Source organism: Vulpes vulpes, chromosome 6, assembly GCF_048418805.1.
Source record: "Vulpes vulpes isolate BD-2025 chromosome 6, VulVul3, whole genome shotgun sequence".
NCBI lineage: Eukaryota > Metazoa > Chordata > Mammalia > Carnivora > Canidae > Vulpes > Vulpes vulpes.
The window spans coordinates 78,404,408-78,422,809 of NC_132785.1; the positions used below are offsets into that span (position 1 = coordinate 78,404,408).

General features: G+C 34.6%; 1 protein-coding gene across 1 annotated transcript in view; it reads right to left on the minus strand.

Moving 5' to 3' along the window:
* Nucleotides 1-2,079: 2,079 nt before the first annotated feature.
* Nucleotides 2,080-18,402, minus strand: part of SEC23A (SEC23 homolog A, COPII coat complex component) — a 56,478-nt gene continuing 40,155 nt past the window's right edge. The window contains exons 16-20 of the mRNA XM_026019003.2: nucleotides 18,197-18,358; nucleotides 16,178-16,264; nucleotides 14,208-14,363; nucleotides 12,448-12,513; nucleotides 2,080-3,473 (exon numbers count right to left, since the gene is read on the minus strand). Coding sequence (XP_025874788.1) covers nucleotides 3,384-3,473; nucleotides 12,448-12,513; nucleotides 14,208-14,363; nucleotides 16,178-16,264; nucleotides 18,197-18,358 — 561 coding nt within the window. The 3' untranslated portion in view covers nucleotides 2,080-3,383. The remainder of the gene's footprint in view (nucleotides 3,474-12,447; nucleotides 12,514-14,207; nucleotides 14,364-16,177; nucleotides 16,265-18,196; nucleotides 18,359-18,402) is intronic.

Consider the following 18,402-nt stretch of genomic DNA (forward strand, 5'->3'; position numbering starts at 1 on the left):
ATGTTTAGACATTTTACTGTTTTGGGTTTTTTTTAATGTTTCTTTAGGGGGAAAAATCCCCAATTTCCCAGTCATCACATCCTCAACCCAAATAACTGGGCTTTATGTCAGTACAATCCATAGATGGGGAAGAAAAAAAAATCTGAATTAATTTTGTAATGCAACTTCATTATTCCATATCTAGTATTGCATACCAATTATTACATTGACCAGATAATACACTAAACCTAGACCAGTATTTGTTTCTCTATTTTTTTTCAAGATTTTATTTATTTATTTGAGAGAGAGGGAGAAAGCACCCAAATGGGAAGGGGGAGAAGCAGACTACCAGCTGAGCAGGGAGCCCAACACTGGGCTCAATCCCAGAACCCTGGGCAGATGCTTAACCTACTGAGCCACCCAGGCACCCGTTTCTCTATTAAGGAAAGGAAGAATGAACATAAGGAAAATGTTTTAATTTCATAAGGTAAACTATTAAAAAGTAAACAAGAGAAACATCTGAATTACTTGACAAAATGCTCAAGATGAATATAAATCAAACACATAAAAGCACAAAAAGTATGCATGCGTGGATATTGGAAAAATGGAAAATGAAAAAAATGTAAATTATAGGCATTAGAAAGCAAATAACCCTAATTTGTTGGTAGTGTTTGAAAAATAACTGATTATTTTCATTTGAAATAAAACCAAATACAGTAACCCACTTACTTTGTAACAGCCAGTGAAGAATGCATCTGCTTTGTCACTATATAAGTCCCAAATAACACACCTAAGACTGATGCTTAGGTAGAACTAGGGACCTCTCTCCAATAGTACACCTTTCCAACTGTGTTCTTTGTGCTATTTTTCAAAGGAGATCTAAGATCTGATTGTTGTGCAATATCCAATGTTACCAGGTCAAAGTATTTGGATTATATTATGAGGGCAAAGAGAATGACATAATCAGATTTGTATTTCAGAGAATTAAAGAGAAGAATGGAGGAGACTGGGGAAAGCAGACAGGTTAGGAGGCAGCTGCACCAACCACATGAGACATGATGAAGGCAGAAGAACAGTAAAATGGAAAACAGTAAAGAGACTAGGGAGATATTAGAGAGGCAGAACTGGTAGAAATGGTTACTAAAGATGTTGTGGAGAGTAAGAATCGAAAAATGCTGCTTCACTGGTTTCTGGCCTGGACTGGACAACAAGCACATTCATCACATGCAGGCCACGGGCTAGGGAATATAAAGGTAAGTTTATCAAGTGGGGAACTGGATGGAGAAAATGTCAGCTCACTTTTCGAATCAGCCCATAAAAGAATAAATGTATCTTCTTACAACAAAATAAAAATGCACACAGATGAGGTCTAAAGCTGTTTTTAGAGATAAAGCCACTAGGGGTAGTAGATTCAACAGTAAATTTCAAATAGTTCTGGACATATCAAAGCTTCTCAATGCTGCTTACAATTTAGCAGATACACTATCTGCTCTGAATTTTATTAAAAGGGTTAAACATTTCTTTCTTCAACAATCTATTTAAATATGTAGCAATTGAGTAACAGCTAAATTAGACACAAACAGATCCCAGGTGCTTTCTTTCAAATGGCAAGTTTAAAAAGTATGATGATATATTTGTTCCTCCGTATGCCTTACTTTAGCACCTTCAGCTGTAATTGATTTAGAAAAGTAAAGGACAGTTGGGGGTAAGTACTGACTTACCACTCAAGAACAACAATGCACTCTTAAAGAGTGTAAGTTAAGGGCCCATGCAAATTAAATATGTATCATCACAGGGGCTTAACTCAATTCAAAATATGTTAATCCAAAACTCAATTTCCTTATGGCAAAAACGACTACTTTGGGGAGGATGTAAGTGCTCTAAAATTGATTATGGTGATGATTACACAATTCTGAATATTCTAAAAACCACTGAGCTGTACACTTTAAATGGGTGAACTGTGTGGTATGTGAATTATATCCAATAAAGCTGCCATTTAAAAAAATGAACACTTTTTAATCTACTCATAGCAGATTTTATAATTGCTCAAATTTTATATGAGGCTTCTCAGGCTTTATCAGACTTCGAAACAAGCAGGAAAACACAGAAAAAGTATATTTTATTGGTATTTAGGCCTAGCACAGTTCAATTCAAATAAAATGGAACAGAGCAATTTATTTAATTGAATATAACATATAAACAATTTTTTAAGTTTGTTTTATCATATGATTGTGTTCATGCAAGTACAATCATCAAACTGTCCTTCTAAGCATTTATCATAGCACCACCTTTTATTTGCAGTACTCGATATAAATTTCATTGTCAAACATCTGGCTTTAGCAATGTAAACATTTACTACAAGTAAACTTTAAAAGGTAAAAGTGAATGATACTAATGAATAAATCAAAATAAAACTGAGCATCACCACATGATATCATTCAACAAAATATTATATAATACTGTTTGAATAAGAACTTAATACATTTCATAAAGTGGAAGCAAAAATAAAAAGCAATATGTAAACTCCCAAAATAGTGTTAAAATACTGAAGGACATAAAGTAAAATTTACCTCTGAAAAACAAGGGGAAACAACATAACCATGCAGTAAAAACCAATTTTGGTTTAGTAGTGATGACAGTTACTTTACTGCAGACTTCCTAAAATGCACTATAACAAAATGGCTTATTTTCTATCACTCTTTAAAAAAAAAAAATTATCCTGTTTAATCATGTAAGTTGGGTACTTTATGGGAATTTCACATTTTTTTGTCAGTTGTGGAACTGTTACCCCAAAAACTTTTCATCTCTAAACTATTTTTCCAAATGACCAAAACCATTAAGTTATCTTTGTGAAAATTACCTTATATAAAGCCAACTAATTCCTAAACAAATCATCATAAAAATAAATCTTCCTTAACAGAATAAGTACAGAAAAAGTATATGCATAAGTGCTTGAAAATCACAGATATATTTTAATGAACAGGCAAAAATGTTCACATTTATCATTACTGTTGATGATTTTGTTTACTTTCTGCTTAAAATCAAGTTTTCAAAAAGTCAGCAAGGACATATTCAGTGCCACTTTGGATTTTTCTACAATATACAAATGAGTTATATCTCTGTAGTACAAGGCCAACTCTATTTTTTACTCTTTAACATAATTAAGTTATAAAGACCTCAGGTTTCTAAAACCAGTCATAATACTGTGGGAAGCAAAATAAATTTGTTCTTATTGCTCTCATATTCCAGCTTAATCTACAAATGTGAACATTTTTCCACATGTTATCTCAAAGCATACTAATACAAAGCCTAGAGAGATACCTCTGTTGGTTTCCACAGATAAAATGAAAAAAATGAAATTGAAATATTATTTCCTCTTAAGTGTCCTTAATATGTTTAGCTCTTCAAGCAGCACTTGACACAGCAAGTTTCTTCAAGTGATCCATAAACACTTGTAAACTAACATCATCTGTGAGAATAGGTGCTCCAGACTCCTAGAAGAAAGATGTTTGCTATGATTAAAACAGAGTAATACCTTAAAATGTATAAGCAAATGTTTAAAACAGACAAGGAATCATTATAAGCAGAATAACACCGATCTTCCTGTTGTAGAATAAAGAATCTGACTGGCCCTTGTCCCTGGTTCCTCAGAGGGAGACTCTATACCCTTGGAATTTCCTAATAGTAGTGTCTTTGTTATTCATAAGCCCCTCCACTTACAACTGAATTCATGAGCTCAACTGAGATGAGATGACTCAGGATGGGGGCCAGTCATCAGAAAGATCAACATGTGATTAGAGGGCTGGGTATTTCAGACAACCTGACCTCTAGGGAAGGAAAGTGAGGAAAAGGGAGGGAAAAAGGGGAGCTGGAGATTCAATAAATCAGGCCTGGTAGTAAAGAAACAAATATTGATACCAAAGCTCAGTAGAGATTCCTGTCTAAAAAATTTATCAATATGCTAGGAGGTAACACATCCTGATTCTATGGGGAAAGAGCACAGAAGCTCTGTATCTGGAACCCTCCCAGACCTCACTCTGAGGGGGTCTCTTCGCTGGTCCTTATTTGTATTCTTTATAATAAAATTGTAATCATAAATATAGTGCTTTTCTGAGTTCTGTGTGTTCTTCTAGAGTAATCAAACCTGAGAGGGGGAGGCACCACCACCACCAACTCCCCCCACCCTCTCACCCCTACAGATTGGAAGTACAGGAATCCCACTAGCAGCTGGCACCTGAAGTTGGGGGCAGGCCTGCTGTGAACTACGTCATTTAACTTACACTGCCCCCAAGTGGTCGGCATCAGATTTGCACTGCAGAATCCGGACAACTACATACCGAACTTAATCTCTACAGTAGTAAAGTGTTCATTTGTCTTTTATGTATTGGTGCTTTATCACTACTAAGGAATAAATCTGCCTTGGTAAGATTACTGCTGCCTGTCTACTAAATAAAATTGAAATTGCACATATTTTGGGGCACCTGGTGGCTTAGTTGATTGAGCATTTGACTCCTGGTTTCTACTCAGGTCATGGTCTTTGGGGTGCTGGCATTAAGCCCCATGTTGGGCTCCATGTTCAGCGAGAAATCTGCTTTAGAGATTCTTTCTCCCCCTCTCCCCCAATGCACCTCCTACTGCTCGTGTTCTCCTCTCTCTCAAATAAACACATAAAATCTGGGGGGGGGGGGGGGGGATGAAAGAAATTGTACATATTTTAACAGACATGCCAGCTGGAAGGAGGTATATTGGTATATTTACAATTTTTTTAAAGATTTTATTTATTTATTTATTCATGAGAAACAGAGAGAGAGAGGCAGAGACATAGGCAGAGGGAGAAGCAGGCTCCCCGCGGAGAGCCTGATATGGGACTGGATCCCAGGACCCCAGGTTCACAACCTGAGCCAAAGGCAAACAATCACTGAGCCACCCAGGTGTCCCTACAATATTTTTAAAATAAACCATGCTTATCATTTTCATTCAAGTCATTTTAATTGATCTCTGTGGGTCCTAAGTAATTATCAAGAGTTAAGGAAAATCCCTAACTTCAATTTTAATAAAAACTGTGTTGACAGAATGACTTTGGTAATCCAAACCACTAACAGTGAAATTCTATTGTAGCAAGAAAAAGGTTTTCTGAAAGATTTTATATCTGGATTTTTACATTTTTCACCTGATACTCAAGTTCTCATTTATAAGTAAATATAAAAAATCTAAAACAAGTAATTTTCAGAGATCAGCAAGTGAATAACAAATAGGACATGGGCATTTTTAGCTCTTGCAAATTCCAGTCTGGCATAGCCACAGACATGCCATGACCTCTCCTGAATAAGGGACAATCAATTTTACTATGTGTTTTCATACATTAATCATAAAAACTTGATAATGGAGACAATAACACTGAGAATAAGAGTTTGGAGTCTGGAGCCAGACAGCATGGGCTCGATTCCTCCTCAGCCACTTGCCTGCGTGACTTTGAGGAAGATAAATTACTTAACCTCTCTGTGTCTTAGTTTCCTCATCTGTAAAATAAAGGTAACAAAAGGACCTATTTCATATGGTTGTTATAATGATTAAATGAGTTCAACTGTGTAAAGAAACAGAACAATACCTGACACACACAGCAGGAATACAACATGTCTGATCTATTATTACCTCTTTTGAAAAATCTACTCTTGTAACACCAAAAATATTTTTCCTTATTGTACATTCAGTTAACAGAGAAGCAAAGGTCTCAAAACTATGACTTAGACTAATAATAATCTGGTAGCTCTTGTTTTTTTTTTTTTGTTTTCTGTAAATATTCCTGATTTACACATTTTCCACTTCAATTCACCCAATCCCAGATGTATTTTCTCCCGGTCAAGACAAAAATATACATCAATTTTCTAATTTATATATGTAAAGATTTTATTTGAAATTATAAATACTAATGCTCAATGCAAACATCAAAAATTTGCAGCTGATTGACCTTAATTTTTCAACTGTGCCTGTTTTCTCCTTAAAATATATCCAGGATTAGGCAGAAAGATCCAAGCTATTAGTGTATGAAACTACAGCAGTGGGGAAGCAGTGTTGCAGTGGTGCCCTCTTCAGGCCATCTATGGATAAAACTTATCACTGGTACTTGATTTCTGACAAAAAGAAAACTAAATTGTAAGATTGTATAATTTTTAGTAAAATACTTGGCTACCAAGTTAACTCTCTAAACTGCAATCATCGATTTAGCTTAATGATTAAACATTTGTATTCTCCAGTCAGAGTAGCACAGGGTCAAATCCAGACCCTAACACAAGTCAGCTATGTGATCTTAGATAGGTTACTTAAGCTATTTAAGCCTAATTTCCTCTTCTGCAAAATAGAGTTAATAGTAAGCACCTCATAAGACTGTTTTAATAATTAAGTATGAGTGCATAAGAAGCTTAGCACAGGAACTAAAACAGTATAGATTCAGCTTATTGGTTATTATTATGATTATTATCTATAAAAATATTAACAATTTTTCTTACAAAAAAGCATAGGTCAAGAAAGACCTTAGGGCTCTTATTTATGCCTCTACTTCCAGGTCATAATAAACTTAAAAGTTTATTTATTTATAAGATTTTATCTATTTATTCATGAGAGACACAAAGACAGAGACATAGGCAGAGGGAAAAGCAGGCTTCCTCTGGGAAGCCTGATGCAGAACTCGATCTCAGGACCCCAGGATCACACCCTGAGTCAAAAGCAGATGCTCAACCACTGAGCCACCCAGGCATCCCTAAACATCAAAGTTTAAAACAGATTTTCTTTCCTATTTAAAGTATCTTTGGGGCACCTGGGTGGCTCAGTCAGTTAGGCATCTGACTTTTAATTTCAGCTCAGGTTGTGACCTCACTGGTCATGGAATCAAGCCCTGTATCAGGCTCCACACTTAGTGGGGAGTCTGTTTGAGATTCACTTTCCTTCTACCCCTCCCCCTGCTCAGGAACAGGCATGCTATTTCTCTCTCTCTCAAATAAATAAATAAATCTTAAAAAATAAAATAGGGGAACCTGGGTAGCTCAGCCAGTTAAGCATCTGCCTTCAGCTCAGGTCATCATCCCAGGGTCATAGGATCAAGCACTATAGTGGGCACCCTGCTCAGTGAGGAGTCTGTTTCTCCTTCTCCCCCCTGCCCCTCTGCCAGCTTATACACTCTCTCTCAAATAAATAAAATCTTTTATAAATAAATAAATAAATCATTAACGAGACTTATTATTTCCCCACTGAGAACAAGACTAATAACTAATATTTACTGAGTCTTACTGTGCATATCAAGTACATATTGTTAAACTTTGTTAACAAAGTCAAAGATAAGTAACAGTTTTCAACTACCAGTCCAGAATGATGCCTCTCCATGCTTAACAGCTCAACACGTTCTTTATAAACTTACTACCAACTACATCTCCATGCTGTAATTTATTATTTTTTAAGTAGATTCCACACACAATGTGGGGCTTGAATTCACAACCCTGAGATCAACAGTCTCATGCTCTACTGACTGAGCCAACCAGGTGCCCCATATTGTAATTTAAATCCAGAAAAGCAAGAAGCAAGTTATTATTTCCATGAACTAAACCATACTTTTTTTTTAAGGTTTTTTATTTATTCATGAGACACAGAGAGAGAGAGAGAGAGAGAGCGAACACGAGCAGAGACACAAGCAGAGGGAGAAGCAGACTCCATGCAGGGAACTTGATGTGGGAATCGATCCTGGAACTCCAGGATCATGCCCAGGGTCGAAGGCAGGGGGCTAAACTGCCGAGCCACCCAGGGACCCCCAACCATACTTTTTAATGTGGAAATTCAGCCACGAAGATTTATTTTATTTAGTCTGCATTAATGTAGGCTCACAACATTTTGTTAAATAAATTATATAAATGGCAACAATCAGCTAGAGGGAAAGAACAGCTACCCTCTTTAGAAAAGGACTTCTGTATTCTTCCCACAAACCCTAGTCCACCAGAGCCCCTTGCCCGCAGGTATTGCCCCTTCACTCAGAGAGTATCAGATTTTCTTGTAAGAGCTTCATTCATTTGTTACTTACCTGCTCCTAAGGGCATTTGCTAGGGGACCCCTGACAAATACTATTTTAAGGTATCCATTAACCTCTCCTTCTCCATAATGACTAATCACCATTTCCATGAACTTTATTAATTGGTACTACTTTCTTATCCTCTTGCAATTTTCTTAAGTAAGTTTCTCTTAAGTTGTGAGATCCAGACTAGATCCAATACTCAGATGACTCAAGCATAATGGAAAGGCTGATTTATGGCACATTCTGTATTCCAAACTTCCACGTCATAGTAGTATACTTAGCTTTTTGTTCCACAGCAAGTGAAATGGTGAGGGTGATATTGATAATCATATGTATATGCATTATACAGGCATAAATTTTTTTCTTTCATGTGCAATATACCCCTTCCACACTTTCCAAGAGTAAACTCCTTTCCTTGCTCTAAAAAATCTTACCTTTCAGAACTTTTAGACCATGGATTCAATTTATTTATCTATATCATAAAGTCTCTAACTCCTAAATACCTCCACAAAGCTCTCATACTCTAATCTCTGTTCTTCTGACCAAATCTATTATACTCAATACATGCTATGTTTAAGGTACTGTAGACAGTCAAAAATTAAAATACCATAGTTATTATTCTCAAGTAATTTATAACCTAACACGAGAGATAAGAGCATCAGAAATGGATGAAAAAAGGAATGAAGGGGGAAAAACATTATATTAAACAAGTCATGCAATCATAGAAAAATTTTCATGGAGTCCATAAACTTCGAACTCAGCCTTGAGGGATGGCTTCATGTGTACAAGTGGTGATAGGGACAAGTTACAAAGATGGTAACATGCTTAATGTAGTCAAAGTAGAATAAGAAATCCAGTTGGCTAAAAAGACAAAACAGTAGCTGAAAGTGGGAAAACTTTGTATTATGCAATAAAGGACCCTCCAAAGCAATATAAAGAGTTTATTTATAATTCTATATGGCATTATTAAAGATTTTTTTTAAACTTATTTATTTGAGAGAGAGAGCATGTGGGCTAGGGGAGGGACAGAGGAAGAGAGCAAATCTCCAGCAGACTTTGCACAGAGCCCAACGCAGGGCTTAATCTCATGACCTGAGCCGAAACCAAGAGTCCCTTAACTGACTGAGCCACCCAGGTACCCCAAAGATTAAAGATTTCTAGCAGTGCTCTTAACTTAAAACTGCTTCAGGGAGACCACTCTGGCCACTGTCAAAATGGAAGAAAAAGGTCTGAAGCACTGACACTCTATATGAATAGTAACAAGGGCTTGACCTCAGTTAGTGACGTGGAAAGGGGGGAATGGATAGGGGAAAGTGATCAAACCATTTATGAATAATTAGGGGCAGAAGGGAGAAAATAAAATGCAAATGACTAAAGTTGCAAGCCTTGGGAACTCAGAAAATGGTGGGGTCCTCTGTAAAAATAGGAGAGTCAAACAGAACAAGATGGTAAAAAAGAGGTAATTTCAAGTTGGGACACGTTGCTTATGCAATGTCTACAGGAAGCTCCTCCAGTGACATATATATAACAGGCAGTTATGGAAATTCCAGTCTATAGCTCAATGTGAAGTCAAACTAAAGGTACAGATTTGCCAGTTAGCCTCAGATGAAAGCTGAAGCCTTATGGGTGTATGCAATCACCCGTATGCAAAAAAACAGTGTATGCCGGGAAATCAGGGAAAATTTTTGAGGTACCTCTACATTTAAAGAGAAGAAGCCTTAATCCTAATACTACTTCTTCTACCCAGCCTGGACCTCACATAGAAATTACTGTACTCCCTTTAATGTGTCCATCTTTCTTATTTCCAGTGCTAATATCACCCCCCAAATCTGTCATCTTTGATGCAATGCCTGAACTACAAAGCATGGTTAAAAAACATAATGGAAGCAAGCTCTAGAAATTGTTAGTAAATAAAATGAGCGTTCCAATATGAGCATTCTGTCTTCAACATCTTTCTCTCTCATTATCCTTCCTACCAATTTGCTTTTGCAGAAGGAAATGTCCTGCCTCCTTAGCAATGCATCAGCTGCATATAGTGCTTGTGATCACACTTTCTGCTTTTGAGGATCTTAAACATCTGTAAGCTTTTTTCAGCCTCTTACAGTTGATCTACAAATAAGTTCTATGCCCTTACCCTAATAAGTATCATCCTTTTATCCTACTATTCAAACTCAGATTAAATTTGTAGAAAAACCATTTACACTTAACAATCTCCACTTCTTTACCACCCTAGTACTAACTCCTTACAATCTATCTTGTATTCAATCAATATTTAAAACTGCTTACCAAGGCCACAAATGACCTACCTCCTAGTCTTCAAATTCCACCTTTTTGTAGTCTTTATCCCTCTTCAAATGTCTACAGCATCTCATATTTTGAGATGCTTCCTTCTTTCTATAAAGCCCTCCCTCACCTATTATAACATGGTACAATATTCTTTTCATTTTCCTCTCACCTCTCTATTTGTAAACTACTCCTACCAATTGTACTTCCTCAAGAGTTTATCTCATCCTTCTTTTGCTTCTCTACTCTCTCCCTGGACAAGTATCCACTGTGATGACTTTAAGTATCACTTGTCCATGATCAACCTTCACATCATTGCCCTGATCATCAACCCAAATTTCTAAAAGCCTGCTAGATGTTATCTGGCCATCTAGATGTTATCTCAAATTCAGTGTGCCTAAAATCAAACGTTTTCTCTCTGCCTCTCACTTGCTGGTACATGTTCTCCTAGTTATACTAGCTGAAAACCCTCCTTACCTTGTTTTCCCTCAGCTATTTATTTTTTAAAAACTCAAACCTATAGAAAAGTTGAGAAAAAAGTACAATGAACACCCACATACTCTATACGTAAATTCATTAACATTTTGCCACATTTGCTTTATGTTTCTTTATGTTTCCTTTTTTCCTTTTCTTTCTTTTGTGAATCACTTCTGTAAATTGGAAGATATCATGATGTTTCACCCCCAAATGCTTTAGGATGTATCTCCCAGGGTCACGGACAATATCCTATATAACCACAACAGTAGTATCACCATAAAGAAATTTAGTAATATTATACTAGTAGCTGATAAATAGTACATATTCAAATTTCGCAAATATCCCAATTATGTTCTTTATACTTCTTTCCTCTGTAAAATCCAGAGTTCAATCAGAATTCAGATTTTGCATTTAGCTGTCTTTCCCTAGAATAACTTTTACTTTTCTGGAACTTCTAATCAAATCTCATTGGTTCCACTTTTAAAATATCACTAAAATCTATTCCTTTTCATCATCTTGCCTTCATTCTCCCTCACTTGGATTACTTCAAAACATAGTTTCAACCTGCAGAATGTTCTCAATTTTAAGATTCAACTTTACTTTCTCAGACCCAAATTTACCCTGTTCAAAAACCTTCAGTAACATTTTATTACTTACTAAATAAAGACTCAGCTCCTCAGAACTCAACCTGGCATTTAAGATCCTCCACAATTTAGTCACACAATACACTTCCAATTTATTGTTCTATTCATCCTATGTGTGCTCTGTACCTTATTTAGTCCATACTGTCCTCTATTTGGAAGTCCTTTCTGCATACAATTTCTACTTCTTAAAAACTGTGACCATTCTAAAAGGAAATGTTCCCTTTTGTGAGCTCTTTTCTGTTCACACAGTCTCCTACTGCTATCATGTGCTGTTTCCCCCCTTCCTCTTCTAACCCCTATAATATTTTATATTTTTCTAAAAGAACATATCTCATACTGACTTATATTTTAATTAGATATGTATTGAATCTCTAGTACTAGATTACAAGCTCTTTAAAAGCAGGGATGATCAAAGTGATGAATCACTAAATTCTATTCCTGAAAATAATATTATACTATATGTTAACAAACTAGAATTTAAATAAAAACTTGAAACATTAAAAAAAAAAAAAAAAGCAAGGATGGTCACTATGTATCCTAAAGTGCCAATACAAAGTCCTATACATTGGATACTTGATAAATGTTGTACCAATAGGTAGGACTTCTTACAAACCAAAATATATTAACAATGATTTCCAGGCTCCTGCCTATCTTGTTCAACTACAATCCCTGATCTCTTTCAACTTATTATGTGTGGCCTTTTGTAGTTCATGTCCTAGCATTAAGCTTAAATCATCACTTCCTATCTTATATTATACACTATATTGCTTTTTTGTCTCAAGGGTGTAGTATTAACCTTGGAATATGAAGGAATTCTACCTAGTTGATACGATCACTTTTTATTTTCTATGGTGCCACCAAATGCTAATTCTATTTTCTACTCATTTTTTCATTAATTTTACAACAGAAATCACTAGCAAATACACAGGAAAAAATGTAGTTCTCACTAAAATAACAAACTATAAATACACTAAAGAAATAATTCCAAGTTCCACTATTTACACTTACCTGTCCCCAGGCATACATATTATTATGAGTCTGGGAAGGGTTGACTTTTGAAAGCAGGAAACGAGCCTTACAAGGGAAGAAGAAATAACATTATCCATTAAAAACAGATTTAGTCAATATGAGCTGAACAAACACAATATGTAACCTAAAATCAACTTTATTTAATGTTTTAATAAAACTAATTTTATTAAAAAGCAACTTTTAAAAAATAAACTAATTTTGGAAATATGTGGGCCACAACATGTTACAAATAAAGGTACCCTCTTCTCTCCAAGCTAAACACTCATAACAAATAATAAACTGCTGAGTCCAAAATTCAGCATATAAAATTTATGTGTGCAACAAGTATAAGAGTTGTGTGAAATTTACTAAACACTTGGTCTGAAACATCAGAGATTTGAAGTACCAAAAAGTGACCTATATATTCTTTTACTTTAAACAATGACTCTCAAAATAAATAAATAAATAGATAAACAAACAAACAAACAAACAAACAAATAAATAAATAAATAAAATAAACGATGACTCTCAAACTTTCTTAAACTGTAGGTTTTTCCATAAGACAATTTACTCAACACTTTAACCATCTATCCACTAAACCTATCAACAGAAAAACCAGAATAAAAGGAAAATAGCACTACACATGACAACACATCAATGAGAAAACTAGGCATAAATTATCATGTCATATAGGTAGTCAATATTTTGAAATTTAGTACCACACAAAATCTTTTTCTACTCTATGAGTAAGCATTTTAATACAAGAGCACTGGCTCTAGAGTCAGAACACCCAGATTTGAATCTCAGTTTCTCCCCTACTGTGTTTCCTTGGCCACAATAACCTAAGTTTCACTCTTATTATCTATAAAATGGAGATAACAATATGACTGTCTTGAGGATCAAATGAGATAAGGTGTGTAAAGTACTATCAGCTTTACAAATTCTCCATACATGGTAACTCTTATTACAAATATAATAAAACCCGAAAAATAACTGCTATCATTTCTGAGTAACAGTTGCTGATATTTATCACATAATTTATAACACTGTGCTAGGCACTAGAGATATAATAATGAATGAAGCAAGGTCCCTGCCTTTAGCAAGTGAAACAAACTTATAATAACCTATAGTTAATTTATTATAACTCTAACAAAATTACAAGGGAGAAGTAAGAAGTATTTTAAGAGTATATGTTAAGGGATCTTAAACCAAGCTTTCTGAAAGGTCCTGAAGGGCCATGTGTATTTGTAACATAGTTAATCCTTGTAATTCTAAAAACCACAAAGCCTTTTGTAATACAATGCTTTGTAATGCATGACATTTTCTAAAAACTGAACTGACAGAATGAGGAAAACAGAAAAAATTATGTTACCACAAACTTCATATTCATTGACTTTTTCATTAAATAAGCAGATTTAAAACAATTATGCCAAAAAAGGTACACTAAATTATTTTCCAAATTGTCCTTCTTGCTCAACTAAAGCTGACATACCACCATAACATCATTCTGGCTCTGTTACTAAATCTGGGCTGGTGGCAGAAGGTGGGAGAAACTGCTAGCTTTTGGCAACTGGCCCATAATCACTACTTTGCTCTCAGTGCTAAGGCAAAAACAAGCATATTTTCCCTTGTAAACATTCTTTCTACCTATCTCCTTTCTCTTTTACTTGCCTTATGAAGTAGTCTTTTCATATTAAAGTCAGAAGCAAGTGAGAACAACTCATTACAAGACTAACAACAAACAAATTAACTGTACTTACCTGGCTACCTCCATGTTCAGTGTCAATGTACCTTGGCATTGGAAATCTGGAATGAAGAATCTCTTGTGCATCATCCACTGGGGCTTGTAGAAGATGGCGGAAATTTTCATATTCTGGCATGTCCTGGTATCCTGACTTGCGCCACTGTGCGATGGTCTAATTTTAAAACAATGAAAGGAATTACTACTTTCAATTTCTTGCCTTTCCAAAAACTTTAAGAGTTTTTTTTTTCAAAAGAATTGATCCTCAGGAAAAAAAAAAAAAAAAAAAGAATTGATCCTCAGAAAATAAGAAAATTATAAATTATTATTTCATTTATCAGTTTTTAAATCAAGACATTTGGGACGCCTGGGTGGCTCAGCAGTTGAGGATCTGCCTTTGGCTCAGGGCATGATCCCAGAGTCCCAGGATGAGGCCCACATTGGGCTCCTTGCATGGAACCTGTTTCTCCTGTCTATGGCTCTCTCTCTGTGTCTCTCATGAATAAATAAATAAAATCTTTTAAAAAAATAAAAATAAATCAAGACATTGATTTTGGTATTCTTGTGTACATAGATGCAAAATTAGAATATTTCTTCTCCTTTAAAAGTAAAAAGAAATAATAAACCAGAAAAAATTTTAAACAGTACGTTTATATTATTAGCTGAAAGCTATCTACTTAAGTTTATGATAAACAAGGGGGATTTTTGTTAACAGAAGATTTCCCAGAGACTTGAAAATTAACTGCCTACTATATAAAATCTTTATCAATGGAGTTACATTCTGGCAAGATATATAAACATATAAACTTGAGTAATGATAGCAGTAACATTATAAAGATAATATATGTGTAGAAGAGCATCTGAATCAATTCTTTTATTAAAGTAAATGGCTCCAAAAGCCATGTAATTAAATCATCCAAAAATTTAAACTTGGCTTGGTTTCTAACTTAATTGCATCAGTCAATATATACTCTATATAGCTTTATATTCTGTATTTAACAGAAGAACAGTCATGTGCATTTCCAATTTCTCTGTTAAGTACATTAACAAGCTATTTTTTTTTAATTACAAAAAAAAAGCAGCAAACTACCTTACTGTCATTAGGATAGAATAGACATTATTCTTAAAAATTAAAGGACATTAGTATTGGTAGCAATTCAAAATAATAATCAATATATCTTTTAAAAGGCCTAGATAATGTTACTTAAAAGGATATTTTGAGTAACACCTCTACTATTATAGTACAAATCTAAAATCATTTACAATTAAAACAATTTGAAAAATAAATCTGCACGTTACTAGACTAACTAGAATATAAATTTGAGTGTGGGTCTGTGAAAAAAGAAACTCAGTATCTCTCAAGGCATCCAGAATATAATGCTTTCTTATACAGAGGAAGCATTTAATTATTGGCTGAATGAATAAATGCAGGAATGGAGAGAGTTCTGCTAAATACCTGGATTAAAGTTTAATGGCGGGGCACCTGGGTGGCTCAGTGGTTGAGTGTCTGCCTTTGGCTCAGGTCATGATCCCAGAGTTTGGGGACCGAATCCCACATCAGGATCCCCATAAGGAACCGGCTTCTCACTGTGCCTATGTCTCTGCCACTGTCTCTGTGTTTCTCATGAATAAATAAAATCTTTGAATAAATAAAATCTTTAAATAAATAAATAAATAAATAAATAAATAAATAAATAAATAAAGCTTAATAGCTACTCAAATATTCTGCTCTTTTCAAGTATGTACCATTCCAATCAAATAAAGGTGTAAGTTTTAACTCACTTATGCTTTAAATAAGTTTTCAGCTCATGTGGAATATTTTTTTTAAATACTTTAAGAAAGAATTGTATTTTATACCTATTTTATAAAAATAGAAATAAAAGTTTATCCTGAAGGAAGCACTAGCTATATAGTAAGGAGGGGAAAGCTTCCATGAATAAAAACTTTATGACACATATATGCATAGCTTTAAATGCTATGGAATCTTACCTCACCATGATAGATCAAAATCTGGAAGAACGTGTCCATGAGAAGAATGCGATCTGCAAGAATGCTGCTGCTATCAAGAAGAACCGGCTAACAGCAGAAAACAGTGAGAGAAGAAGATGGAATAATAAATTACTTAAAGTTACAAAATCGATCTTTCCAGAATATTTTAAATTTTAAGTTTATATCTTATAACTTAAAAACATCTTGCTATCATGAATTCTTGCAGTATATTTTTTCTGAGAAATCACAAAAATGGAGGTAACAATGGAAAAAGTAGAGCCAAGAGGAAATCAGTGTTAACTCCTAAGGCTGATGATGGCTCCATTTAGTGAGAGTGGAAAGGCTTGGGAAAGAGCAAATTTGGAGACGGAATAGTTCTGAATAGGAAATGTAAGGAGCTAATATACATTAATAGGAAATATAATGAAGCCCGAGCTAATGACATAAATTTGGGTATCACACACATTAAGATGGTATATGCATCACAGTATATGTCTACACTACAGGGAGAGAGGACAGAGCAAAAGCCAGAGATGGAGACCTGGAACCTGCCAACACTTAGGAGATCTGAAAGGGAGAAGTCAGCAAAAGGAGACCGAAAAGGAAGAAGTGGTGATTAGGTGGAAAACCAGTAGGTACTGCGGGTATAAGAGAAATTTAAAAAAAAAAAAAAAAAGGTTTTAAAGGAGAATCCTCATTAGGTAAATGCTACTGAGAGTTCTGGCAAGATGTAGGACACTGGTGGCCTGGTAAGAGTTGTTTCAATGTAATGTCAAGGACAAGAATCTGAATAATGTTGGTTGAGGAGAGAATGTGAGGTGAGATCATCATACAGACAAGTAACTTTCTGAGTTTAGCTACAACTGAGACCAGAGAAATGGGTGCTAATTAGAGAAAATGTGAAGTCAAGGGTGGTTTTGTCTGTTGGTTTTTAATGTAAATATTACTCAGGTTTCTGTGTTAATGAAAATGATCCAGAAGAAGAATAAGTCATGATTGAGGAAAGAGGATTCCAAAAGCAAATTAAGTAAATGAAGCTAATGGGATTCATGGATGAAATGGAAAGACTGGAATTTAAAAGAGGCAGACAGCAGGGATTGTGGGATTCCAAACTTCTTCTAAACACTAATCTACATTTTCCAGACACCTACAATTTACATGTATTACTCTGAAATAATAAAAATCTCTAAAACTTTCTTTCCTGATTCAAAGAAAGAAAGACCAAAACTATACGACCAAAATACATAGCTAGACCATCACATTAACAATATATATTTTCTAGAAAAGCAGACACTATGACAAACTACTAAAAACAATTATAGTAACAAAATGTTTTATACACTATTTTTTACAAAACAATGAATAAAGGCATCATGAGAGATCATTCATCAAGAGATATTATATTCTCTTTATGCTGACCATCCTTAAATATTATTTTCAAATATAGTCACTAATACTTTTAAGTGGCCAGACAATTTGAAGCACAAAATAGAAAAACTGTTTGACAACTGGTTAAAGTGGGACAGTTTGCTAAGAAATCTAAATGGATGACATTAGATTTCTAACCTTTCTAACTATACATCTTTATAATCAACTGTATCCTATGTTCAAAAAGGGCTATAAGAGAATGAGATTATATTCAAGCAAGAAGCTTTGTTTAGACAGAATGTCCTAATTATCAGACAATATACTCTGAAAAAGTTACAGGTTCTAGATTCATCATTACATCTGGACCCTGTTAAAGACATAATAATCACAAGCCCTAGAGGATTTGATCAACCAAATAACTAGATTAATTGATCTTAAGTCTCTTCCACCTCACTTTTTATGTTTCTTAAATGATTTTCTAGTGCAACCTGGCATATAGTAAGCACTCATAAATTTTTTTAAGTGAATATATAACAACTTCTTGAATTAAATTCTTATATTTAGTAACCATCTTCCAAGAAAATTTGTTTTCACTTTTTAATGACACACATCACAGCAACAAAACAAATTGTTGTCTTCTGTCTCTCTTACCTCTGGGGGTCCACTAAAAGAATATGCATACAGAATAGGCTGAATCATGATTAAGGACTGGGTCAAATCTTGACGCATAAAATGGTGACGATAATATGAACTCTCATCGGGACTATTGTTAAAAACTTGTAAGAAAGGAGATCTTCTTAAATGAAACATAAACTACAAGAAAAAAATGTGAGATAGCTTTTACTTATTTTATTGCA